The sequence below is a fragment of the Ahaetulla prasina genome, chromosome 5 (assembly GCF_028640845.1).
Source record: "Ahaetulla prasina isolate Xishuangbanna chromosome 5, ASM2864084v1, whole genome shotgun sequence".
Taxonomy (NCBI): domain Eukaryota; kingdom Metazoa; phylum Chordata; class Lepidosauria; order Squamata; family Colubridae; genus Ahaetulla; species Ahaetulla prasina.
This window is the reverse complement of record NC_080543.1, coordinates 122506533-122532786: the sequence shown is the minus strand read 5'-3', so window position 1 is coordinate 122532786 and position 26254 is coordinate 122506533. Positions and strand designations below refer to the sequence as shown.

Genomic DNA, 26254 nt, shown 5'->3' with positions numbered 1-26254 from the left:
GTGTTCCCCAACCTTTCCAGGATGGTGGCCCGGCATGGGAGAACGGGGGGGGGGGGGAGTGGGGGGAGAAGGGATAGTTTTGTGTGAGGGGCAGGCACATGCATGTGTGCAAAGCACAGCCTCATTTGTGCAAGCAGCTGGCACTGGCGCCCGCCATTCGCTCTTCATTAATTTTAGAAGCAATACTAAATTCACCATTTCACAATGTATTTTACAATATACACATTTTTTTCAAATAAGGTTGAAATTAGTAAATTACTCTTTTTTAAAAAAACAAAACAAAACACTCCAATTCTACTTTTTTGGGGGGGGGGGAAATTTCAGGAACCAAACAGATATTTTTCCAGATATTTTGCTATGAAATTAACATGCCAACCTGGAGTTGGCATCCAAACTCAAATCATGGTCCGCATAAAATGCATGCTATTCGTTCTTCCCGGACCTCAGTGTTCCCGTGGAAATTCATCATAAAGGTGAATTTCAGAAACCACAAAATCTAAGAAGGTTCTATCCTCCAGTCCTTACCAAAATGAAGGGAAAGCCCTGGTGGTGCAGTGGTTAGAATGCGGTACTGCAGGCTAACCCACTGCTCACTGCCAAGAGTTCGATCCTGACCAGCTCAAGGTGGACTCAGCCTTCCATCCTTTCAAAGTCAGTAAAATGAAGACCCTAATTGTTGTGGGGGGACTATATGCTGACTTTGTAAACCACCCAGACAGTTCTGTAAAGCACCACAGGGTGGTATATAAGTTTAAGTGCTCTTGCTATTTCCTGATATAGAAAAATGCAGAAGGGAAGTTATGCACCTGGCCATACTGAATATCTCCATCAAAGGAAAAAGGTTGGTTCCCCTATTCAGCTTATAATAATAATAATAATAATAATAATAATAATAATAATAATAATAATAATAATAATAATAATAATAATAATAATAATAATAATATTTTTATTTATAGACCGCCCTTCTCCCAAAGGACTCAGCCACAAATAAAATACAGAAAGAAAACAACAATACAAAACTAAAAACAACCCTTAAAAACCTATTTAATTTGGCTACTTATAGATAAAAATATTCCCTCTAAAATTTACTAAAAAATTTAAAACCCATAAATCAATTTAATAATATAAAATTTAAGCGAGTCCAGCAAGACGAAATAAGTAGGTTTTAAGTCCGCGGCGGAAGGTCCTAAGGTCAGGTATTTGTCGGAGTCCAGGGGGAAGCTCGTTCCATAGGGTAGGAGCCCCCACAGAGAAGGCCCTCCCCCTGGGGGCCGCCAGCCGACATTGCTTGGCTGACGGCACCCTGAGGAGCCCCTCTCTGTGAGAGCGCACCTAAAATCGCTGGCAAATGTTCTTACATTTAGGTCACAGCACCACAGAAAATGGACACAGTAGTCCAACATCTTGAATGTTCCCCAGAACTCAGAGGAAAAGCGATTAGGAAAGATAAACCATTCAGATGAAGGGAGTTTTATTTAAACCAGATGGGAAAGGAGATACGTTCTCAGTGAATTTCAGCAGCCAACACCGATGCTTCTAGCCAGCACAAACGACACTTTTAAAAAAAAAAAATCCGGTGAAGGGCCACTAAAGCATGTGGTTTTGTTCAGAGGACCGTAAAACCCATCAATTGTCTTTTGAGAACATTGAAGTAATAATTGGGTAAAGTATCATCTTCATCCTCTCTAAAGGTTACCAGAATCGTTGTGTTGAGCTGTGCAGAGATCTGCATTCAAAGGAGAAAGAATGACTTGGAGTGTGTAACTCACAATGCCTGGGAATCTTAAAACAGTTGCGTCTTTTCATGGTCACACTCTGCAGTGGCTATGCAATCTTGGGGAAAGCAACATTTGTCTTTTTTTTTAATTTATTTTTTTTATTAAAAAAGTTTTATTTTAACATTTATATCCAATAACATATTTAATGTACCTTCATATACAATTAATCGGACCTGCCCGGTCACCACCCCCTTCCTTTAACTCTCTTCCCTTCTCTACCTTCTTCTACTTTCCACAACCATCCTCCAGGAGAAAGCAACATTTGTCTTATTGCGCTTCTTCTTTTTTAATGTTTTATTTATACATTTTTCTTATACATTGGTGCTTGGTAAACAGTGCATTAGGGATGCGGTGGCTCAGGGGCTAGGACGTTGAGCTTGTTGATCGAAAGGTCGGCAGCTCAGCGGTTCGAATCCCTAGTGCTGCCGTGTAATGGGGTGAGCTCCCGTTACTCGTCCCAACTTCTGCCGACCTAGCAATTTCGAAAGCACGTAAAAATGCAAGTAGAAAAAATAGGGGCCACCTTTGGTGGGAAGGTAACAGCGTTCCGTGCGCCTTTGGCGTTGAGTCATGCCGGCCACATGACCACGGAGACGTCTTCGGACAGCGCTGGCTCTTCGGCTTTGAAACGGAGATGAGCACTGCCCCCTAGAGTTGGCAACGACTAGTACGTATGTGCGAGGGGAACCTTTACCTTTACCTAAACAGTGCATTGCCTGGGTCAATTTACTTTACACATAGTAATAGTATTAGTAATATCATTTGTTTATACATATTCATAATCTTCTAACTTCTACCTCTATTATCTAACCATTGATAGAACAAACCCCATGTTAAAAAATGTTCTGTATCTTCTTTGTTTATTGTGCTTCTGATACCTCGTTTTTCGTGCCCAGCAAATGCTGTGCAACTTTCAAGACTTCCTAAACCAGGAGTCTCCAAGCTTGGTAACTGTAAGACTTATGGACATCAACTCCCAGAATTCCTTAGCCAACAAAGCTTGATTAGCAAAGCTGGCTGAGGAATTCTGGGAGTTGAAGTCTTAAATTGGCCAAGGTTGGAGACCCCTGTCCTAAACAGAATGTCTATCCATATCTTAACCACTTTTAAATTTCAGGAACTATAACATACTCGTCTAAAAGATCCTGTGATGTGATTAAAAAGTTCCAGCATCCACACAATATGATGTGGGCCTCTGCATTTGTAATGCTGCACAATCTGCCCAACTTCAGTAGACCTCAAATTTTGATATTTGGCTGCAGTTTCCACAACCAAACCATTATACAGAGGGCTTTATTATTATTATCTTTTTATTATTAGTTTATACTATAAAATACAAAAACACAAAAGCAAATAGTAGGATACAGAGGGTAGCGGGAACAGAAAAGTCTGGAAGAGAGGGGGGAAGAGGGGAAAAAAAGGCATTGACTTCCGACTCAATTTGCAGTAAAAGTTAAAGGTAAAGGTTCCCCTTGCACATATGTGCTAGTCGTTCCCGACTCTAGGGGGCGGTGCTCATCTCCATTTCAAAGCCGAAGAGCCAGTGCTGTCCAAAGACATCTCTGTGGTCATGTGGCCGGCATGACTAAATGCCAAAGGCGCACAGAACACTGTTACCTTCCCACCAAAGGTGGTCCCTATTTTTCTACTTGCAATTTTTACCTACGTTTGAACTGCTAGGTTGGCAGAAGCTGGGCCAAGTAATGGGAGCTCACCCCGTTACGCGGCACTAGGGATTTGAACCGTTGAACTGCCAACTTTTTGATCGACAAGCTCAGCCAGTGAGGCACCGCGTCCCTCTGTTGCAGTAGAAGAAGACAATAACATCAAACCTCAACTTTTTACTTTTCCATAATAGTATAAACTAGCCATTTCTATTTAATCAGTAAAACCTAAAACCAAAGTTTCAAAAACCCAAAACCAAAGTTTCACGTACAGAGTTCTTAAAAGCGTTTGATCCGCTATGCTATGCACATTTCTGAAATATTTAGCATAATTCAACCCCAGCCAGCCTCTGAACCTTCTTCTTCTCCGAATCTCAACTTTTCAATCCTTATTCTAGCACAAAAGCTAAAGGTAAGAGCAACAGCAGCTATTATTTTTTCCCCTCAAGATGAACCAACGGTTCCATGGAAACCATCAAACTGATATACTGTACATGTGGTAACCTATGGGAGATGAATCTGGCTGGGGAATCATGGGAGTTGAAGTCCACAAGTCTTTAAGTTCCCAAGTTTGGAGACTTCTGAGCTAGAGGAATTTCATGAGAAAGGAAGAGAGGTCCACCTATCTCAGCATCTATGTCTCTCAGCCAAGCCTTGTAAGATAATAGACAACCAGTTGCTGATTTAAGAGTCTTTCCTCCACCAGGAGCTTCTCCCAGAGTTATTTCAAGACCGAAACAACTCTATTTGCCAAAACTTTCAACAGCATTGGATCGATCATGTTCATTAAGACAATCCCTTTGCCATTACAATTTTTCAAGCCTTCTTTCCGGCTTATTTCTCATCACCACCTGCCCTTTCTATAGCCACATGGACCAGAGGTGGGTTTCAGCAGGTTCTGACCAGTTCTGGAGAACCGGTAGTGGAAATTTTGAGTAGTTTGGAGAACAGTTAGTAAAAAATCTGACTGGCCCCGCCTCCATCTATTCTCTGCCTCCCGAGTCCCAGCTGATTGGGAAGAAATGGAGATTTTGCAGTATCCTTCCCCTGGATTGGGGAGGGAATGGAGATTTTACAGTATCCTTCCCCTGCCACGCCCACCAAGCCATGCCACACCCACCAAGCCATGCCCACAGAACCGGTAGTAAAAAATTTGAAACCCACCATTGATAAGGACCCTCTCTTAGGTCAGTCCATAGGAAACAAGCCCTACGTACAGCGCTGAAACTCAGAACCAAACAGTGATGTTGAAACCAGCCCAAATACAGGTTTGCATTCAGATGTCTTTCCGTGTTGAAGAAAGGAAATGTTTCTCTACTAAGCAGCCCATCAGTTGATTCCTCCTCAAAGGGAACATCTTCAAAGATATGGGAGGCCACCAGGCAGAATTTACCCCTCAGCGTAAGCCCTTTAGAACAGGGGTCTCCAATTTTGACAACTTTAAGACTTGTGGACTTCAACTCCCAGAATTCTGGGAGTATTCTGGGAGTTGAAATCCACAAGTCTTAAAGTTGCCAAGGTTGGAGACCTCTGCTTTAGAACCTTTTGGACCTCAGGGACCACTAAATTCATAATTTTAAATCCCACGGACCACTAATATGAACCGCTGGGTGGGTGTGGCTAAGTGGTCATGTGACTGGGTGGGTGTGGCTAACTCAATGTCACTTGCGTTGAGGGGTGCCTCGCCAGCCCTTACTCACCCCTCCCCTCCCAGCCCCTCTTCACCTCCACACCTGGGCTCCTTAGGGCCCCAACAGGAAGCAGTTGTTGGAGCTAAGCAGCCACCACGAGAAAGAGTTGTCAGAACAGCTCAGTTCAAATTGGATCTAACGGAGAAGGAGGCTCAGTAGAAGCACCTCACTCAGGACTAGGAGCATAGGCTTTCCAAGCAGAGGGAAGACCTGTGGGAGTGCAAGGCCAAGTCAGCCAGTTCCAGGCCATGATGCAGTCCCACTGGAACATATGGGACTGCATCAGGGACTGCTCTTCGCCACCAGCCTCCAGCCTTCACCCAAAACCCCACACCAGGAGGATGAAGCAGACCCCAAGTCGGAATTTCTGCCCCCTTCCAACCCGTACAAAAAGACCCCAAAGGGGAGACTCTCTGCAGCAACACGAATGTTCATTGCACGTATCCAGCCCAGGGGCCGTAGTTTGAGGATCCCTGATTTAGTACAATATAAAAAAATGCAAATAATTTTTCTGCGGACCACCGGTTGGTGACCGCTGCTTTAGAAGGCATTTTGCTTCCTTTTTAAAAAAGTTTTTTTATTTTTTCTTTTCTTATGTACATATTGTAAATGTACATTCTCTTGTCCATAAATAATCATACATATTTTTTCTAAAGAAAGCACAAAGATAAAACACTAATTACATTTGGGATTGCTCTTCTACCCTATCTTTCCCTTCATTTCACAACAAACTTTCTTCTCCTCTTTTCCCTCCCTCCCTCCCTCCTCGCCTTTCCTACCTTCTTCCTCCTCCTCTCCCTCCTCCTTCCTCCTTCCCCTTCCTCTCCCCCACTCCTCTCCTCTTTCCTTCCTTTCTCACCTTCTCACCTACTCTTATCCCCTATCCTATCTTCCTCTCCTTCCCCTTCCTTCCATCTCTCTCTCCTTCACCTCCAGTTGGTGACCCGCTGCTTTAGAAGGCATTTTGCTTCCTAATTGGGAAACTGAGTATAGTGGCAAGTTTCTTTCTAGCATTCAGAAAGTCTGCAGCTGCAGGAAAAAGCCAGGAGTTGAGAAGGTCAGAAAGTTCATTCACCCTCAGGAAAGGCTTTGTCCTCAGCAAAATCATGTTACAGGTTAGGGACAGTGTTTCCTTTACTCCTAAAACAATGGGCACCACTTGCAAATTAAGAAGAGAGGAGGAGGGGGGGGAAAAGCAATATACTTAATTCAATGCAAAACAACCTCCAGTCAAGCTTAAAAACACAAATCTTCGCAATCTGCAATTTCAAAAGCCATCCACGCTGATATGGCTGGATCTGTTTTTGCTCTTTTGGTCAGTTGAATAAACAGAGCATTCAAGGAGGGTCAAGCCAGAGAGATCAGAATTCAGCAGATTGACGGAAAAGCATTTCGATCCTGCCTTAGATGGACGTTACTGGCCCACCAAGTTCTCCAAGTTCCCAACCAAGCAGCTGTATTTAATTTGGCAACAACAGGATACCAACCATGCGATTATTTCAGCATCAAGGCAAGCACCCCTTGGGCAGCTGCCTCCAGGAAATCTTTGGGGGTGGGGGTTTCAGGGTGAGCAGGAAGTTGCCGTCAAGCCATTCTTCTCTTATGACTAAGAACAGGAGAGGACAAGGGGAGCATCAATTAAAGCTCAGTGTTCAAGGCAAGATCAAATGGTAGGTACTTCATATCAGCCCACCTTCCTAATCAATACCGAAGAAGGAAGCTTACAAGAGTCTTAAGATAGAAGTCAGGTAGGGCAGGGGTCAGCAACCTGCGGCTCTGGAGCCGCATGGGGCTCTGGAGCCGCATGGGGCTCTGGAGCCGCATGTGGCTCTTTCACTCCTCTGCAGCAACTCCCTATCACTCAAAATATGTGTCACAACCACCAATGTGCAACACCCGCCAGCACGTGATTTATTGAGCTTTTCAACCCTCGGTAGGCCAAGTTTGGATAAATCCAAGAAAAGAAAGTTCCAGAAGAAAACAGAACATTTAATTCAACTACATATGCTAGTTTTGTGGCTGCTCAAGAAATAGTCAGGCACGGGAAGGGTTTTGTGGCTCCCGGTGTTTTCTTTTCTGTGGGAAACGGATCCAAATGGCTCTTTGAGTGTTTAAAGTTGCAGGCCCCTGAGGTAAGGGATGCTTCTCCATCCTTGTCCTACCTACCTTCTCACCAAAGTCTTACCTACTGTACCGATATCAATACGATGCTTTTCATTTATTTCAATATTTCCCCAATTTCCTAGGATGATACCTAGAACCACAGCCAAGGGAATCCAAGTGGGAGAGTTTTGTTCCCTGGAATTCTCTTTCAAGTCCAAAACAGACTCCTGGGGTAAATGCCTCAGTGGTCCTACAGCCCCAAGACCAGGACTGAAGACCGTTTGATGAAGACCTTCAGCCGAAGAACGGAACTGTCCGAACAAAAGACAGCCTCTCTGCTAGCAACATCGCAGCTACTTTGCAAGGAATGCTGCATCTCTGTGCCAGTCAGAGCACTTGCACAAAAGCCAACACACCCGGCTGGCAATAATCCTCTCGGTGCAGCCCAGGACAACCAATGAGGCAGGTGGCCACCCTCCCAATGATGCCGGGTCCTGCACCCAGCAAGCTGAGATGCGCGATGAAACGGAGCCCGTAACCGGAGACGCTTTCCAGCTCGTATTCGGCAGGTTGGCATTGAGGTTCCTCAGAAACGTATCAGGAAAAGGTGCCAGGCTCTGCCTCTCTCTTCTGTCAAGGCAAAGCTGTCGGGAAAGCAAAGCATGCACTGTGGAAGAGCAAGCACCGAAGAAAACATACCCCAGAAGAGTGCCTTCTTCTTCTGATACCTTCTTTGGCTGTGCCGCAGAAAAAAGGAATCTCAACTCAACATCTAGAGGACTTTCCTCAAACAGAACCAGGAGACTGTTATCTCCCCTGCAGGAAGAGGCTGCGATACAGTCAACCTTTTCAACACAATATCCTTTTCTCGGGAAAGGAAACTAAAGGAGAAGCTTGCACAAGGGACTTCCGGGGGGAGGGGGGTTGTCTACAGATGAATAACTCAAATTCAGTGGGAAAAACCGGCTCGTTGATTTAAGATGCCAGGCCTCACTCCTCGCCTCGCCCGGCCTCACCTTCCCTTCCCTTTCCTTTCCCAGGTTTGGCAGCTCGACAAGCTTTCCCGATGAATAGCAGCAGCAGTTCCCTCTCTACTGGCTGACCTCTCTTTCTCAGCCATCAGAGAAGCCCCCCTTCTGGAAGACCAAGTCCCTCCTCCTTCCTCCTTCTCCCCATCCAGGTCTTTGGAGTGACACTTCCTGCCTACTTTGGGCCAACTGTTTTGATACCAGGCCTGTGCAATTCATGGGAGAAGGAGACGGCTTTCACTGGGTCTTTACAGAGAGCTGAGATCCGCCTTCCTTCCGTTTCCTGCCCCACCTCTGACATTTTGTCCCTTCTTCCCCCCCCTCCCTCTACTCCACCCTCTTTAGTTTTTCTCAGCACCAGCTTGGGCCCAGACTAGGTGTTGTCTTCTTCCTGTGGTTATGAATGCATGGTTTGTAAGAGATGCTTAATCTACCTACCACAAAGGAGGCTGCCACAAAGAAGGGAGGGGCCCAACCTATTCTCCAAAGCACCAGAAAGCAGGACAAGAAGAGCAACTAGGATGGAAACTAATCAAGGCAAGCAGCAACCTAGAACGAAGGAGATATTTTCTGGTAGTTACAACAATCAATCAGTGGAGCAACTTGCCTCCAAAAGTTATGAATGCTTCAACACTGGAAGGTTTTAAGAAGAATAGAATAGAATAGAATAGAATAGAATAGAATAGAATAGAATAGAATAGAATAGAATAGAATAGAATAGAATAGGGTAGGGTAGGTAGGGTAGGGTAGGGTAGGGTAGGGTAGGGTAGGGTAGAGTAGAATAGAGTAGAGTAGAGTTAGAGTAGAGTAGAGTAGAGTAGGGTAGGGTAGGGTAGGATAGAATAGAGTAGGGTAAGGTAGGGTAGGGTAGGGTAGAATAGAATAGAATAGAATAGAATAGAATAGAATAGAATAGAATAGAATAGAATAGAATAGATAGGTTTTTTTATTGGCCAAATGTGATTGGACACACAAGGAATTTGTCTTGGTGCATAAAGATTGGACAACCATTTGTCTGAAGTGGTGTAGGGTTTTCTTCTTGAGCAGGAGGTTGGATCAGAAGACCTCCAACTTGGTCCCTTCTATTATTCTGTTACCTACTTTACATTCCTGGACACCAGTTGAAGAAAATTTACAGCCTCTATGGGTCACCACTAAATTTCTACCATGTTTCCTCCTGCACAAATCATTTTTCAAGGTTGCTGAAACCTACTTTTAACGTCAAAATGAGTAAATGCACCAATAAATAAAACTGCAATATATGTTAGATGCCATGAAGAGGGGGAAAGAGTGAAAAGAGAGTACAGAGAGGTGATCATGGATCTCACAGATGCTTCTGACATGGATAAACTCACCAAAATACTCCCTCGTAGTCCCAAAGGTGCTTTTTTTCAACTGTACTTTCTGGTTTTTGTCTTTGAAGATGTTTCATCCAAGAAGCTTCTTCTGCTCTAGTCCAGTTGCCTCTTGAAAAAAGCTACCTTTGGGACTACCATGACCTGGATGACTGAGAATCTCCATAGACACTCCCTCATAATGAACCACACCCTAGGACTGGGGAAGAGTGAATAGAATAGAATAGAATAGAATAGAATAGAATAGAATAGAATAGAATAGAATAGAATAGGGTAGGGTAGGGTAGGGTAGGGTAGGGTAGGATAGAATAGAATGGAGTAGGGTAGGGTAGGGTAGGGTAGGGTAGGGTAGAATAGGGTAGGGTAGGGTAGGGTAGGGTAGAATAGAATAGAATAGAATAGAATAGGGTAGGGTAGGGTAGGGTGGGGAGGGTAGGATAGAATAGAATAGGGTAGAATAGGGTAGGGTAGAATAGAATAGAATAGAATAGAATAGAATAGAATAGAATAGAATAGAATAGAATAGAATAGAATAGAATAGAATAGAATAGAATAGAATAGAATAGAGTAGGGTAGGGTAGGGTAGGGTAGGGTAAGGAAAGAAAAGCAAGCATCCCTGAAAAAGTTCTCTGTCATCATCTCCCTGAGGTCCTTTTAATGGAGATTCCCCCGCAAAAGTAACCTAGGATTTTCTGCAACCAAGGGATGCAATCCATCCAGTGCTAGACAGCCCTTCCCCAAAAGTCTTCTCCAAACACCCAGTCAACCTCTGAAAAAAGGGCCACCAGTGGCGAACCTGCTTGATGGATGATCTCAGGTCCACAGGAACACTCAGGAGACAAGTAGGACCACAGGAGGCTTTGCACTGCCACAATCTAGAACAAACATGGCACCTTCACTTTGCCAAGAAGTCCATAAAAACTTGTCATTTGCAGATCAGTTTGTTCTCGGTTGCGGCAGTCCAAAGCCTCCTGTGGTCCTACTTGTCTCAGTAATAGTAACAGAGCTGGAAGGGACCTTGGAGGTCATCTAGTCCAACCCCCTGCTCACGCAGGAGACCCGATAGTAGGGATTTGAACCACCGAACTGCCGACCTTTTGACTCCTGAATGTTCCGATGGATGACCTGAGATCACTCACTTACTTTTTTAGGGTCCCCCAGAATGCAAATCATCAACTTGTTTTTTCCTCCCTTTTCAGCAAGACCAAAATGGGAATTATGTCAAGGCTTGTCCCAAGACACAAAGTAATAAACCTTAAATCCCCGACTGATGTCTCCCATTTATGGAAAGCCAAAGAGTGACTAGCTTTCACTGTTGACAGAGGGGTGTCCCCTTTTGCCCGGGGTTCTCAAAACGGGGCAGCATTTCCTGTCACCCCAAGAAGACCCTTCCCCTACAGACACACACATACACACACCCCACCTGGGTCCCCCTCAGTCGGCCAGGAGACGCGCTGCCTTTCCTCCCGAAAAGCCAAGCCGGGGGTCCTAGAAGCCCTCTCGCCTGGCGGGAGATGCTCTGCGTGACCTGAGAGCCAATTCGAGCAGCTCAACCTCTTCCTTTCCCCACCCAGGAGCAGAAAAGGAAAGTGACATCATTGTGTTTGTGCCGGAGACAAGAGGGAGAAAAGACTGCTTGCCGTTGCTGCTGAGGCTGTGCGCTCGCTCGCTCGCTCACTCAGCCGCGGTGGGCTTTTCGAGCTTGTACCGAGAGAAGCGGGGAGGGGAGGGAGGGGAGAGCAGAAAGACTGCCTTACTTTGCCACGGATGACGACAGTATCTTTAGCCTTGCTTAAGGACAGGCACTGCTCTCCCCCCCCCCCCATCCTCTTTTCCTAAACCAGCTCTCTCTACTTGGGCAGACTTGAACCTGGCGAGGCGAAGCCTGAATATTGACTTTAAAAAAAAAACTCCGCGTCTGGAGAAGCGGCTTCGTTCTCCCGGGCATCTCTTTAGTGACATGCGGGGAGGGAGGGAGGGAGGGAGGGAGGGAAAGAGAGAGGCATGGGAGGGGTTGTGCATGTGTGCGCACTACACACACACACACAGACAGACACATACTTCGCTCGGCTGCTCCTGTTTCATTTCAAGGCTCAGGAAATGGTGCTCACATACCAGGGCCATATAAAGAAAGCTCTTGCCGTGAAGCGCTACCTGCCAAGATCGGGGACGGAGGGAGGGAGCGCGCGCCATGGAAACCGGCCTCTCGGTGCCCCTTGCTCGCCACATGTGACCCTGAAGCGGGGCCAATTTTCCAGTCCCCGGCTCCGAGCCAATCCAAACAGCCTTTGGCGCACCGAAGGGCCCCACTTCGGGCGGAAGAGCACCGCGTCCCCCCTCCCGCCTTCTCCCACCCAGCCCGGCCAAAGGCTGCAGGGATGAACGGGGGAGGGGAGGAGGAGGAGGAGGAAGAGGGAGGGAGGGGGACACATTCCTGCCAGGAACAGGAGCCCAATCAAAAGGGACCCTCCTTCCCTCTTTTCCTCCGGTTCGCGCAGCCCACCCATTCTCCTTCCACCCAAAGCGGGGGACCAGCTTTCAGCTCACACAAACCCCCAGACTGGAGTTCGCGGGGCTTTTGAAGCCCGGCCCCGGCTTGATTGGCACGTGTCCGCCGGGCTCCCGCGTGTAAATTAAAGGCTTCGTGGGCGGAGGGGACCATGAGCCACCCCAAGGTGCTTCCAGGGGCGTTTGATGCAGCGTTTCTGGGGTTGCGTGTGTGTGTGTGTGTGTGTTTTGGAGGGGGGAGGGGGGAGGTTTCCACTCAGCCGCGAGCGAAACCCGTCGCGACGCTCTTATCCAGCTTTATGCATTCCGCCGGACTTAAAAAAAAAAAAAGGATATTTCCGAAGCCGACACGGCCAAGCTCCTAAACCAGCTGAAAACGTCGGTAATCGCGATTAAAAAGCGGCACGAACAATGCAAGTTTTGTTCCACGGGGACGCGGGGGAAAGAGCCCCGCGAAAAGCCACACGTACAAAATCAAGCACGCTCCAGTTAAGCCGTTGGCCGAAAAGCGTTCGGTTCGCTGCTTTCCCCACTTCTTCAGCTTAGCTACAAGAAACCCACCCAAAATAAAGTTCGCCAGAAAGTTTCTGCGCCAAGAGCACAGCTCTCGCTGCAAAGCCAACTTCCCACTGGGACCCCGTCTCGGCTCGACCCTGGCTGGTATTAACCCTTGGCTCTCCCGAGCCGGCGGGATTTTCCGCCCCCACCCGCACCCCCAGCCTGGGTCGGGGCGATCTCACGCAAACTTCTCCCTTTGTCAACTCCTACTCCAGCAGAAAGGAGGAGGAAGCGAGGGAGGGGAGGGGGCTGGCAGAAGCCACTTTGCAGGGCGAGCCAGTGGGGCAAGTGACAGCGCCGAGTCACAGGCACCCGAGCTATCGTCCCCGGAGTGCAAGCGCCCCCGAGCACCCCTGGGACCCCTCCCGAAAGACGCCCCCTCCCCAGCCAACCTGCTGCCCGCTCAGAAGGGGACTGAGCGGCCACTTCTGGCGGATGCGCCATCGGGCTGCTGCCCCCTGCTCCCCAGGGGCATCTCCCCCAAACCGGGACTCCCCGCGTTTGGCTTCGCCGCCGCTGCATCTGCGGAGCGCGGAGACGCCCCTTCCTCCAGCCCGACCCTCCATCTGGCGTCCCAGAGCCCAGCGCAAGCCGCCAACGCGGCGGGACGGTGGGGTGGGTGGGGGGCGCCCCCAACCGTGGCGAAGCCGAAGAGGAGCTGCAGAGACTGACCTGATCCGTTGCTGCTGCTGCTGCTGCTGCTGCCGCTGCCGCTGCCGCGGAGCCCAAGGACCCTCCGTCCCTCCAGGGTCCCCTCTCCTCCCCGGACTCTCTTCTCTTCCTCCTCTTCCTCCTCCTCCGCCGTCTCCGCCGCCGCCACACACCCGCTGCCCGCCAGACACAGACCCGCGCGCGCGCGCCCCCGCGCCGGGCGCCCTCCGCTCGCTCGCAGCTTCCCCGCCCGGCTGCTCGCTCGCTCGCGTGCCCGCGCTTCCTCCCTCCCCCCACTCCCCTCTCTCCTTTCCCTCCCTGGCGCGCGCTCGCTGCGGTTCTCGGGGAGGGGGCGAGGGGCGGGGACGGGCGGGGCTGCTTGGCTTGCCTTGGCTGGCTGGCTGGCCGGGGACTTTCGGGGGGCGGTGCGTCAGAAGAGGCTCTGCCGGGCACAATGCGGCGCCTCCACCACCGCCTTTCCTGGCCGGGATGCCTCGGGACGGGGGCGCGGCTGCGGCAAGGGAGGGGGGTGCTGCCAGTCGCCGGCTCAGGTGGGCCGGGCTGCGCAGGGAGAAGGAGGAGGAGGAGGAGGAGGCACCCACCCCACAAAAGCCCCCGGCCCGCCCAGCCGCTTCAGAGCAGCGTCCCCCCCCAGCCAATCCAGGGATGGCCGGAACGCAGGGCAGCCGCGCAACCAGCCCAGCCCAAGGGACCTGGGTGCCCAGCCCAGCCCAGCCCAGCGGCGGGGAACGGGGTGCGCAAGCCAAGGTGGGGCCGGAGCAGTCGATCCTTCCCGGTCCTGATCGCAAGAGAAGGATTGTCGGGTTCCCACTCTGCCCAGAGTCTGCAATGCAAAGACTGCCAGGCAGCCAAGCCTTCCCAGCGCCAGCGGAGGCTTCACCTGCCGCCAGGCTAGGGACTGGCTTCCCCCGCGATGCCCACCATGGGGAGAGTCGCGCTCCGCTGATCTGCCCTCTGGGGACGCCTCAGCGGGAGGAGGGCTTCCTGACCAGCAGCAGCTCCGTCCTGAGGTGCCCTTCCTTGCACTAAGTGGAAGTGCAAGAGAAGCCAAGAAGGTCCTCTGGGGACAGTTGCTCACGAAGGCTACCTGGGGTCGCCCGTAGTGAGGATGCCCTGCCAAAGGTGCCAAGTCCCTTCGAAAGGTTCTGAAGGGCAGAGCTTTGGGCCACACAAGGGGAACCTGGAGAACATCCAGTCTTCCCCTTGGAGAAAAAAACCACCCAGGAATAGGGACTCCACCCTCTTTCAATAGCAATAGCACTTAGACTTATATACTGCTTCACAGTCCTTTCCAGTCCTCTCTAAGCGGTTCACAGAGTCAGCCTATCGCCCCCAACAATCTGGGCCCTCATTTTACCCACCTCGGAAGGATGGAAAGCTGAGTCAACAACCTTGAGCAGGGTGAGATTCGAACCACGGAATTGCAAGCAATGTGCAGAAGTTGCCTGCAGTACTGCATTCTAACCACTGCGCCACCACAGCTCCTGGTGGCTCTTCAACCACTGTTTCCATCCCCATTTGTTTCCCTTTACCATGTTAGCAGAAATCTTGACTTTCTGTCATTTAAGGAAGGGGTCCCTAAACCCCTGGGCTGGGGCCCACTACTGGCCCGTGAGCTGATCAGAACCGGGCCAGGGAAGCGGCAGGTGAGCACACATGAGGCTCACACTTGCGCAAACAGCGTGTGAGCATGTGCATGCATACTGGCGGAAGTGCGTGACCGCCGCTCACACGAATGGAGCTTGGTGTGTGCTCTGGCCGCTGCTTGTGCAGAACGATCCCCCCCACCCCCGGCAAGGCTGGTCTGCAAAGCCAGAAATGTTGGGGACTCTGATTTAAGGTGTCTTTGGGGCAATTTTTTTTTTAAAGCTATTTCTCAAGTTTAATCATAACCAGATGTTTTCTGCTAAGGCCTTTGAGGATCTGTAGGAGAATTATTTTTTTTAAGGTGTGGCGCCCACCGTTGAGTGCTTCAATGGCATTTCTCCAGTGCTGAAGAGACTTAAATGGCATCATGACTTTCCTGCCATTTTATCCATGCATCCGAACCTCCTGGTTTTTTTTTTTCAATAGGTTCACAGTCAGCTTGTCACCCTTACCTGTCCTTTCTTTTTTATTATTATTATTTTATTGATTTTCTATTAAATACATTTCTTATTGCTTAATAAACATCGTGTTGTCTGGGTATTTAATTCACTTAACAATACAAATTACGTTTTTAACCTCCACCTTTTTTTTCAGCCAGTGATAAAATAAATTCCATGTTTGATAGTATTCTACAGCCTCTTTCTGTTTAATTTTCAGTGTCCATCTATCCAGTTCTGCACAGTGTAATACCTTCCTAACTATTTCTTCATCTTCTTCCTATCTTCGTTTTTCCAATGTTGTGCAAAAATAATCCTCGCTGCTGTTAAGACATGTAATATTAAATGCGTACTTTTCTTATCAGGTTTTTCTGATATTACACCTAATAAAAACAGTTCAGGTTTGAAATCTACATGTTTCCCTATCATCTTTTCTAACCACCTATGTATCTTTGCCCAATTTTTTTTTTTTTGCTTTGTCACAAGTCCACCACAAATGTGCCCATTTTTTTGATTACATTCCCAACATTTGCTAGATATATTTTTAAAATATTTTAGCTACCGTATTTTTTGGAGTATAAGATGCATGATTTCCCCCAAAACAGAGGGTGAAAATCTGGGTGGTCTTATACTCTGAATGTAACCCTGCCCAGCTTCTCAAACTGAGGTTTCAGAGTCTAAAAAAAGCATCAGAAATGAAACTTCAGAAAAGAAGCCCCCAAAAAGAGCTTTAGAAAAAAAAGCCTGCAAACAGAGCTTCAGAGGCTTTTCTTTTGAAGCTGTTTTGGAGGCTTTTAGAAGTAGGGGGGGGGAAAGCAAGGTACAGAGCTCACAACCAAGGAACCTGTTGCTAAAATTCACCTCTGGAAACAGCTGATTGGGAGTATCCAGAGAGGCCAATCCACCTACCAATCAGCTTTTTTCTTCTTTTCCTCCCCAAACCACTAAGGTGCGTCTTATACTCTGAAAAATATGGTAATCTAGCAGAACCCATCTATAAAAACATTTTATATAGATTTTCTTTATAGGAGGTTGCCATTGTTAATTTATAATTCCTTCCCCATAATTTTTGCCATTTCTGTACTTCTATATTATGGCCAAAACTTTTTTTCCCCCATTGTACCTATCCATTGCCTGCTTTTTACCAAGCCAATGAAGAACTTCATTTCTTTCTGTGGAGATTCTCAGTCATCTAGGTCACGGTTGTCCCAAAGATCCTTTTCCAAAAGGCAACTGGACTTTTCTTAGTTTTTTCCTTGAAAACAATTTTCCTTGAAAATTCTTCAGTTCTTCGGAAAAGCTTCTTGGATGAGAAGCAAAATGTTTTCAAAGTGGGGGGGGGGACTAAGAATGTCCGGTTGCCTTTTGGAAAAGCGCTTTGGGATAAATAAAAATGTACTTTTACCTCTCTTAGATTTCCTTCACTTATTTTCAGTCCTGTGACTTCTCAAGATCATCTTGAATCCCCTTTCTGACTTCTAGAATATCAATGGCCCAGTCTATTGGTTGTCAACCTTTTCTTCACCATGTAAAGGTAAAGGTTCCCCTCGCACATACATGTTAGTTTTTCCCGACTCTAGGGGGCGGTGCTTATCTCCGTTTCAAAGCTGAAGAGCCAGCACTGTCTGAAGACGTCTCCGTGGTCATGTGGCTGGCATGACTCAATGCTAAAGGTGCACAGAACGCTGTTACCTTCCCACCAAAGGTGGTCCCTATTTTTCTACTTGCATTTTTTACCAGCTTTCGAACTGCTAGATTGGCAGAAGCTGGGACAAGTAACGGGAGCTCCCCCTGTTACGTGACACTAGGGATTCGAACCGCTGAACTGCCGACCTTTCGATTGACAAGCTCAGCGTCTTAGCCACTGAGCCACTGCATCCCTCATGAGCCCCCTTTGAATTCCTTTTGTGGCTATGGATCCTGGCCATGGGACACCGAGTCTTAGTTCACGCTTTAAATCATAACTTTTTGTCCAGTCTTCACAAAGCCTCTGTAACAACATTGTGACCCCCGCAAGGGTCCGTGGACTTCAGGTTGAGAACCGCTGGCCCAATCAGTTTTGGGGCATCTGGAAGATTCCCTTAGTTGTCTCATCAAAAATGAGAATGTGAAGCATACCTCCTGGCAGGTCTCTGGATGGGGAGGGAATGAATATTCCTTGGGTGGACTTATGCCAACTCTAGAGCTAAATAACGGCCATGGTGTCCTCCTGCTAGGAGCTTGGAGAATTGTCTTCTCCAAGACCTCTGTCCCTACCATCAACATCTGCTGGTTCATCTTGATGAATTTTACAGATGGCCACGTTAAGACCATCCCATAATAGCATGACATTTTGCAAGGCTCCAGAGGAACACTATGCCTCTGGGAAAGGTTGAGGAACACTTCTGACATTTTCAACCTATATTTTCAGCCTGAATGCCCAGGAAATGTCCCCTTGAGCAGCTGTCAAAGCTTTCTTTCAAGAGCTTTCTTTCTCCTAACCTCACAAACCAAACCATCCCTTCCTTATGAGCTCATCCATCTAGTTCGGACAGGAGCTTAACCCTTTCGGTGACACAGACACGACAACAGTCCCAACAATTCTCTGATTTTTTTTCCCCTACCACCCCTTTCCTCTTGGTTGGAATTCAATCTTCTTATGCTGTAACATTATTCTACCAATCGCTTGCTTAAAAATAAGGCCAGGCCGGGAACTCAGCGAGCCCGTGGGGGTTTGAGCCTGAGCGATTCAAATGGTTTATAAGTTTATCAAAAGACAAAAACAGAAGTACAAAGACGAATGAAAATAAGGGAGGAAAGGAGGAAGAGAAAACAATGTAAGGGCAGAGGTGGGCTGCTGGGGGTTCGCAGGGGTTCGGGACAACCTCTAGCTAAGATTCTGTGCAGTTCAGAGAACCCCCAAATCCAACTCCTGGCTGGTCCTCCCCTCCTCCCCTTTTGGGAGTCCCCCCACAGCCTGTTCTGGATACAGGTAAGTGCAGGTTGTGTGCGGAGGCTCAAGGAGGGCAAAAAATGGGCCTACTGGAAGTTTGGGAAGCCTCCAGAGGGCCTCTGGAGCCTGGGGAGGCCATTTTTGCCCTCCCAGAGGCTCAAGGAAAGCCTCTGGAGCCTGGGGAGGGCAAAAATGCCCCCCCCCGCCGTGGTGCAGGAGGTCAACTAGGCCACACACACCATGGCCACACCCACCCAGCAACTGGGCAGAGAACCCTTTGCTAAAATTTTTGAAGCCCACCCCTGGGTAAGGGGGAAAAGAAAAAGAAACTTCAGACTCCTTTTGATGCCGTAGAACAACGGTAGTTGTGGTAATCAACCTGGTCCCTACCGCCCACTAGTGGGCGTTCCAGCTTTCATGGTGGGCGGTAGGGGTTTTGTCCGATACTGAAGCACTTTCCTTTTTTTTTTTTAAATTTAATTGACTTTAAAAAAAAAATTCATAGCATTATTTTAAAACATTTTCATTAGGTTTTCATAAAATTCTCCGTGGCAATTTAAATTTCTGAAAATATACTATTTGTATTGCCCTCGCATAAGTTTAGTTCACGTTACCTAAGTGAAACTAAATGGCACTATAGTGCGACCGCAAACAAAAGAGCCTCGTCCCAGAATAGCTCGCGCATCTCCCCCCCCACACCACCCAGCTGTAACAGACAAGCAGAGCTGGTAGCTGGCGTGCACCCCACCCCAAACACAATCCACGATGCGTGAGAGGCATGTGCAGACGATGATACACCACGCATTACTGTGGAACCGGTAGGTGGTTAGAAAATTTTACTACTAACAGAGATACAAAAGTGGGTGGTAAGTATAAAAAGGTTGACTACCCCTGCCGTAGAATAAGGTAGTAATATAAAACCTCATCTTTTTATTTTCACACAGTGATATATACTAGCCATTTCTGTAACAACTGAACCTATCTAATCAGCAAAACCCCAAATCATAGATTTGTTTTGTTTTTTTCCTCCTCAAGCACAAAGTCCAAAAGCGGTTTCCAAGCAAAAACAAAAGGAATTGTCTTCTTTTCTTTAATCAAAGCAGTCAATTTTGCCTCATCTGCGAAGTCCATCAAGTTTTGCAGCCGTTCGTCCATTGTCAGATTCAAAATATCCTTCCATTTTTTCGGAGGGTTTGAGTCTTGGAAGTGCCTGCATATCGCAGAGGAGAGCTAGAAGAGCGAATAAATAATGAGAGTATACAGGTAGCCCTTGAGCCCAACATTTCTGTCATTAAGTGAAACATTAACAAACTCAGTGAGTTTTGCCCCATTTTATGACCCTTCTTGCCACCGTTGTTAAGTGAATCATTGCAGTTGATACATTAGTAACACAGTGGTTATGTTAATCTGTCTTCCCCCTTGATTTTGCTTGTCAAAAGACTGCAGAAGGGGATCACACAACGACAGTCGTAAGTATGAGCCAGCTGCCCAATATTCAAATTCTGATCACACGATCGTAGCGATGCCTCAAAGGTTGTACGTTTGACAAATGGTCCCAAGTCACCTTGTTCAGTGCCATTATAACTTTGAATGGTCACTAAATGAGCTGTTGTTATCTGAGCACTCAAATTTTCAGAAGGTGTCAGGCCTCGTTTCATCCCATGTAAAGGAAGGTTTATATTTATTTATTTATAATTACATTTTTATACCGCACCATCTCCCGAAGGACTCAGGGTGGTGTACAGCCAATATTAAAATACACATAACACTATGATATAAATATAATAAATAAACACTATTTAAAAAAACAATTTAAAATTAAATATTTAGTGGCTGAATCACTAAAACGGTCGAAGACCGTTAAAAACCCATTAAAATTTCGCTAAAATACATTCTTAGGCTAGTCCCGCTCGGTGAAATAATAAAGTCTTTAGTTCACGCTTGAAGGCCCGGAGGTCGGGGAGTTGGCGTAACCCTGGAGGTAACTCGTTCCATAGGGCTGGTGTCGCCACAGAGAAGGCCCTCCCCCTGGGGGCCGCCAACCTACATTGTTTGGTCGACGGCACCCTGAGGAGGCCCGCTCTGTGGGAGCGCACAGGTCATTGGGAGGCAATCGGTGGCAGAAGGCGGTTCAGTTTCTGTTCTCTTAGGACAGAGGTAGGGAAATGACGGCCCCCTTCATGACTTTTTTATTTATTTATTTTGTCAGACAGTATATATAAGCATAAGCATGAACTAACTATACAATATATAAGCATATATATGAGCATGAGTATGTAATAACTATATTAATTGGATATAACGAAAGGAAACAATAGGACAGGAACGGTAGGCACGCTTGTGCTCTTATGCACACCCCTTACAGACCTCTTAGGAATGGGGTGAGATCAATGGTAGATAGTTTTTGGTTGAAGCTTTGGGGATTTTGGGAAGAGACCACAGAGTCAGGTAGTTTATTCCAAGCATTAACAACTCTGTTACTGAAGTCATATTTTCTGCAATCAAGATTGGAACGGTTAACATTAAGCTTAAATATATTGTGTGCTCGTGTATTGTTGCGATTGAAGCTGAAGTAGTCTTCGACAGGAAGGACATTATAATAGATGATTTTATGAGTTAAACTCTAAGGTGGCGCAGTTCTAAATTTTCTAAGCCCAGGATTTCAAGTCTGGTGGCATAAGGTATTTTGTTGTATTCAGAGGAGTAGAGAACTCTTCTTGTAAAATATTTCTGGACACATTCAATTGTATTGATGTCAGAAATGTGGTATGGGTTTCAGATAGTCGAGCTGTGTTCAAGAATCGGTCTAGCAAATGTTTTATATGCTCTGGTTAGTAGTGTAGTGTTTTTGGAGAAGAAGCTACGTTGTTTAATGTGTGAAGCCAGTTGTAGCCTCCTTCTGCCTGAGGAAAGAGTACAGGTAAGATAGTTAACCCATGGGGAATAATCTTCACACTTCGTGATAATGACGGTGATGGTAGTGATGTGAAGAGTAAATGGAGTGTAGCCAGAGAGCAGCTGTGTTCTGGTCAATTCCAGCTGTTAAGGGAGGCCTGTAAAAACAGCCACAGCGGGGCTCTGGATTGGGTTGTGTGCTGAATGGGTCCCCATCATGGCTGTGCATATGGCAGGAAGTCATATATGCCCTCACTTCTTTCACGTTAGAAGCTGCTGGCACTTGATATGTTCACCCTGTCCATGATCGCTCAAAGAAAACTTACAAATATCAATGTTGGGAAGAAGTATCCATATTCAAGATCGACAGTGAGAGAGAGAGAGAGAGAGGCAGAAAGAGATAGATAGATAGATGATAGATAGATAGATAGATAGATAGATAGATAGATAGATAGATAGATAGATAGATAGATAGATAGATAGATGATACAGATAATAGAGATGATAGATGAATAGATGATAGATAGATAGATAGATAGATAGATAGATAGATGATAGATAGATAGATAGATAGATAGATAGATAGATAGATAGATAGATAGATGATAGATAGATAGATAGATAGATAGATAGATAGATAGGTAGGTAGGTAGATGATAGATAGATAGATAGATAGATAGATAGATAGATAGATAGATAGATAGATGATAGATAAATAGATAGATAGCTAGATAGATAGATAGATAGATAGATAGATAGATAGATAGATAGTTAGATAGATAGATAGATAGATAGATAGATAGATAGATAGATAGATAGATAGAAACATTAGCCATTTCAAACCCCTCCAATCCATTTATGCAGCAGACTGACACCCACTATGAAGATGTAGCACGACCACAAAGCCAAACAACAGCTATGCAGCTCACCAGCTCAAATCCCCCTGCAGCACAGACTAGACTGAGCACAACCAAGCCCCCACCAACACAGGACACACCCCCAGCCAATCAGAGCACAGAAAAACCCCCATCCAATCAGAGCACAGCCAAGCTCCCACCCAATCAGTTCAAACCCCCACTAGCAGTTAAAAGGAAGAAACAGCTGCGATCACACATTGCTCCCAGAAGCACGGTTGAAGCCTGAAGATGACGAATGAGACTTCGTCGAAACGTCGCCAAGACACTTCCAATCTTACACGGAGAAAACCCAACAACCAAAGACCTATATACAAACACCGTGAAAACCTCAGAAAACAAATATTGCACCTCTACGGGGAGGAAATCCACCATCTGACCAGGACCTATGAAAAACTAGAAGTCCAAAGAGCTTCCATTTTATGTGACCTCGCATTCCTACGAAACTGCCGCGATCAAAATTTAATCCCCAAATGCTTCCAATTGAAATTCCACTCCAACTCTGCAGCCACCAAACGCATCCTAAAAAGAACAGAATTGGCCTTAATCAGAAATGAACTTCACACAAAAAGATTCCTCCTAGATCAAATCAACAAAGATCTCCTCACACTTCACCTCAAACTCAGCAACAAGATGCACCCCGCACTTTGAGACAAATACAAAACAACTTGCCGTCTGGAGAGCGAAACACAGACCACCCTCAAGACAGACCCGCACACCAACAAACCCCCAAGACTACAAGAACGCCAGAAACAAACCCCTCCACCCTCACAGCAACACATGAAACAAACAGTGCATAACATCTCAGATAGGATCCTCACCAAAGCTGAAACCGATGTCCTTTCCAAAGGATTCAACTTTGCAGTCACTCCCAAATACATCCCCACTGAGACCATTATATGCGGAGTTGAAACCAGCCTGACCAAAATCAACCCCGATGACGCTAACAAAATCAGACTCGAGATCTCCAACATCCTCTGCACCAGCAAGCCACCCAAAAGCAACTTACCCAAAGAGGAACAGACAGCACTACTTAACCTGAAAAAAGATACCAGCATAATAATCCTACCAGCAGACAAGGGCAACGCCACGGTGGTTATGAACACATCTGACTACCAAACCAAATTAACCAACCTACTCCAAGACCCTGCATACAAGCCCCTAAACACAGACCCCACCACCTACCTAGAAAAACCACTAGATCCAAAATAAAAGCCTCCCCATCAGCGAAGAAATCCAACAAAGAATCATTCCCAGAGAGAAATCATCCAGATGCCCTAAGCTCTATGGCCTCCCCAAGATACACAAAGAAGGAACCCCACTCAGACCCATAGTCAGCTCCATAGGCTCACCTCTACAAAACCTAGCCAAATTTCTCGCCAAACAACTACAGCCCTATGCAGAATCCATCACCTCACACGTAAAAAACTCATTCCAGTTCATAGAGATCATAAAGAAACAAAACTTACAGCCCAGCGACCTACTCGTGAGCTTTGATGTCATATCCTCTTCACCCAAGTGCCAATCAAAGAAGCCTTGACAGCTATCCAAAACAAATATAACCCCCAAGCACATCCTAGATCTGACCAACCACTGCCTATCCAACACATACTTCATCTATAATGGACAAAAATACAAACAAGTAGAAGGAGCACCCATGGGATCACCCTCTCACCTGTCATTGCCAATCTCTACATGGAACACTTTGAAACCCAAGCTCTAGAAAAATCTGATCACAAACCCAAACTCTGGCTCAGATATGTAGACGACACCTTCATAATCTGGCCACACGGGAAAGAAAAACTTGACAACTTCCTCACACACCTCAATAGCCTACACCCCAAAATACAGTTCACCATGGAAACAGAAGTTAATAACCAACTTCCTTCCTGGATGTCTTAGTCTACAGAAACGCAATGGCCCCCTAGGACACACCATCTACCAGAAGAAAACACACACAAACCGCTATCTGCACGCACTCTCACACCACCACCCAGCACAGATCAACTCCGTAGCCAAGACACTCATCTCCAGAACAAAATGCTTAGCTGATGAACAACACCTAAAACCGAACTAGACACTCTCACTAACGTACTAACATCCAATGGATTCCAGAGAAATAAGATTACCAAGCTAATCCAAAAGAACCCCCACTAAAATCCAAGACAGAGAACAAGAAAACGGCACAGCCCTCCTCCCATATATAAAAGGCACCACAGACAGAATCAGCAAGATCCTCCACAAACACAACATCAAGACAGCATTCTGCACAAACAGAAAAATATCCACCATCCTAAGAAACCCCAAAGACAAAATTGAGTTAGAAAATCAAGGAGTATATGAAATCCCATGCACCGCCTGCCCCACCACATACATTGGACAAACCAACAGAAGAATAAGTGCACGATTGAAGAACACAAGAACTCATTCAAAAAGAGGAACCAACTTCTTCCCTGGTCCAACACTTTAAAGTCACAGGACATGATATTGACTTTAAAAGACCAGAACTATCGCCAAAACTGAACACTTTAACAACAGAATAATCAGAGAAGCCATTGAGATAGAAAAACGCCCACACAGCATGAACAAACGAGATGACACCTCCGCCTACCAGCCATTTGGAAACCCGCCCTTATTGACAAACGAGTCCCTAACACGAGGAATGACACCAGACCCACACTCACGAGGTCCACACAGGATGTCACCACCGCACATCCACCCAGAAAGCAGACCCAAACCCACACTGATCATGAAGCACGACCAAGGACCAGAAGCCAGACCGCAGCTGCAACATTAGCCATTTCAAACCCCTCCAATCCATTCATGCAGCAGACTGACACCCACTATGAAGATGTAGCACGACCACAAAGCCAAACAACAGCTATGCAGCTCACCAGCTCAAATCCCCCTGCAGCACAGACTAGACTGAGCACAACCAAGCCCCCACCCACACAGGACACACCCCCCCCCAATCAGAGCACAAAAAACCCCACCCCATCAGAGCACAGCCAAGCTCCCACCCAATCAGTTCAAACCCCCACTAGCAGTTAAAAGGAAGAAACAGCTGCGATCACACATTGCTCCCAGAAGCACGAAGCTGAAGCCTGAAGATGACGAATGAGACTTCGTCGAAACGTCGCCAAGACACTTCCAATTTTACGCGGGAGAAAACCCGAATAACCAAAGACCTACATACAAAACCTCAGAAAACATACATATATATATATATATATATATATATATATATATATATATATATATATATATATATATATATATAGATATATATAGATATATATATAGATAGATATATATATATAGATAGATATATATATAGATATAGATATAGATATAGATATAGATATATAGATATATAGATATATAGATATATATATAGATATATAGATATATAGATATATAGATATATATATATATAGATATATAGATATATATGCTAAGCTTGTCAATTGAAAGGTCGGCCGTTCAGTGGTTCGAATCCCTAGTGCCGCATAATGGGGTGAGCTCCAAGTACTTGTCCCAGCTTCTGCCAACCTAGCAGTTTGAAAGCACGTAAAAAATGCAAGTAGAAAAATAGGGATCACCTTTGGTGGGAATGTAACAGAGTTCCATGCACCTTTGGTGTTTAGCACCGTCCCCTAGAGTTGGGAACAACTAGCACATATTTGCGAGGGGAACCTTTACCTTTACCTTACATAGCATGTATATATGTGCGTTACATATGGGTGTACTTTTGAGAGCAGGCAACAGAATTTCATTTTTAATGTGTGCCAGTGTGCCCATAGTAAAAAGTGACAATAAAGGTTACCTTTAATCAAGTGTTGGAGATCTATCTTCTCTCACCACTGGGAGGACAAGGAAACATCTTTCTACTGAAAGTTTTGGGGAGAAATAAGAAAGGATCATTCACGGAAAACCCTGAAGAAGAGAGAGTCAACATATTCTCCAAAGCACCTGAGGGCAGGACAATAAGCAACGGATGGAAACTAATCAAGGAGAGAAGCAACTTAGAACTAAGGAGAAATTTCCTGAAAGTTAGAACAATTAACCA

The 26254-nt window shown here is 46.3% G+C and overlaps 1 protein-coding gene across 1 annotated transcript in view; it reads right to left on the bottom strand.

The window, feature by feature from the left end:
• Window positions 1–26254, bottom strand: part of KLF12 (KLF transcription factor 12) — a 321201-nt gene that overhangs the window by 288616 nt on the left and 6331 nt on the right. The window contains exons 2-3 of the mRNA XM_058186266.1: window positions 14282–14385; window positions 13361–13900 (exon numbers count right to left, since the gene is read on the bottom strand). Of these exons, the coding sequence (XP_058042249.1) occupies window positions 13361–13900; window positions 14282–14385 (644 nt within the window). The remainder of the gene's footprint in view (window positions 1–13360; window positions 13901–14281; window positions 14386–26254) is intronic.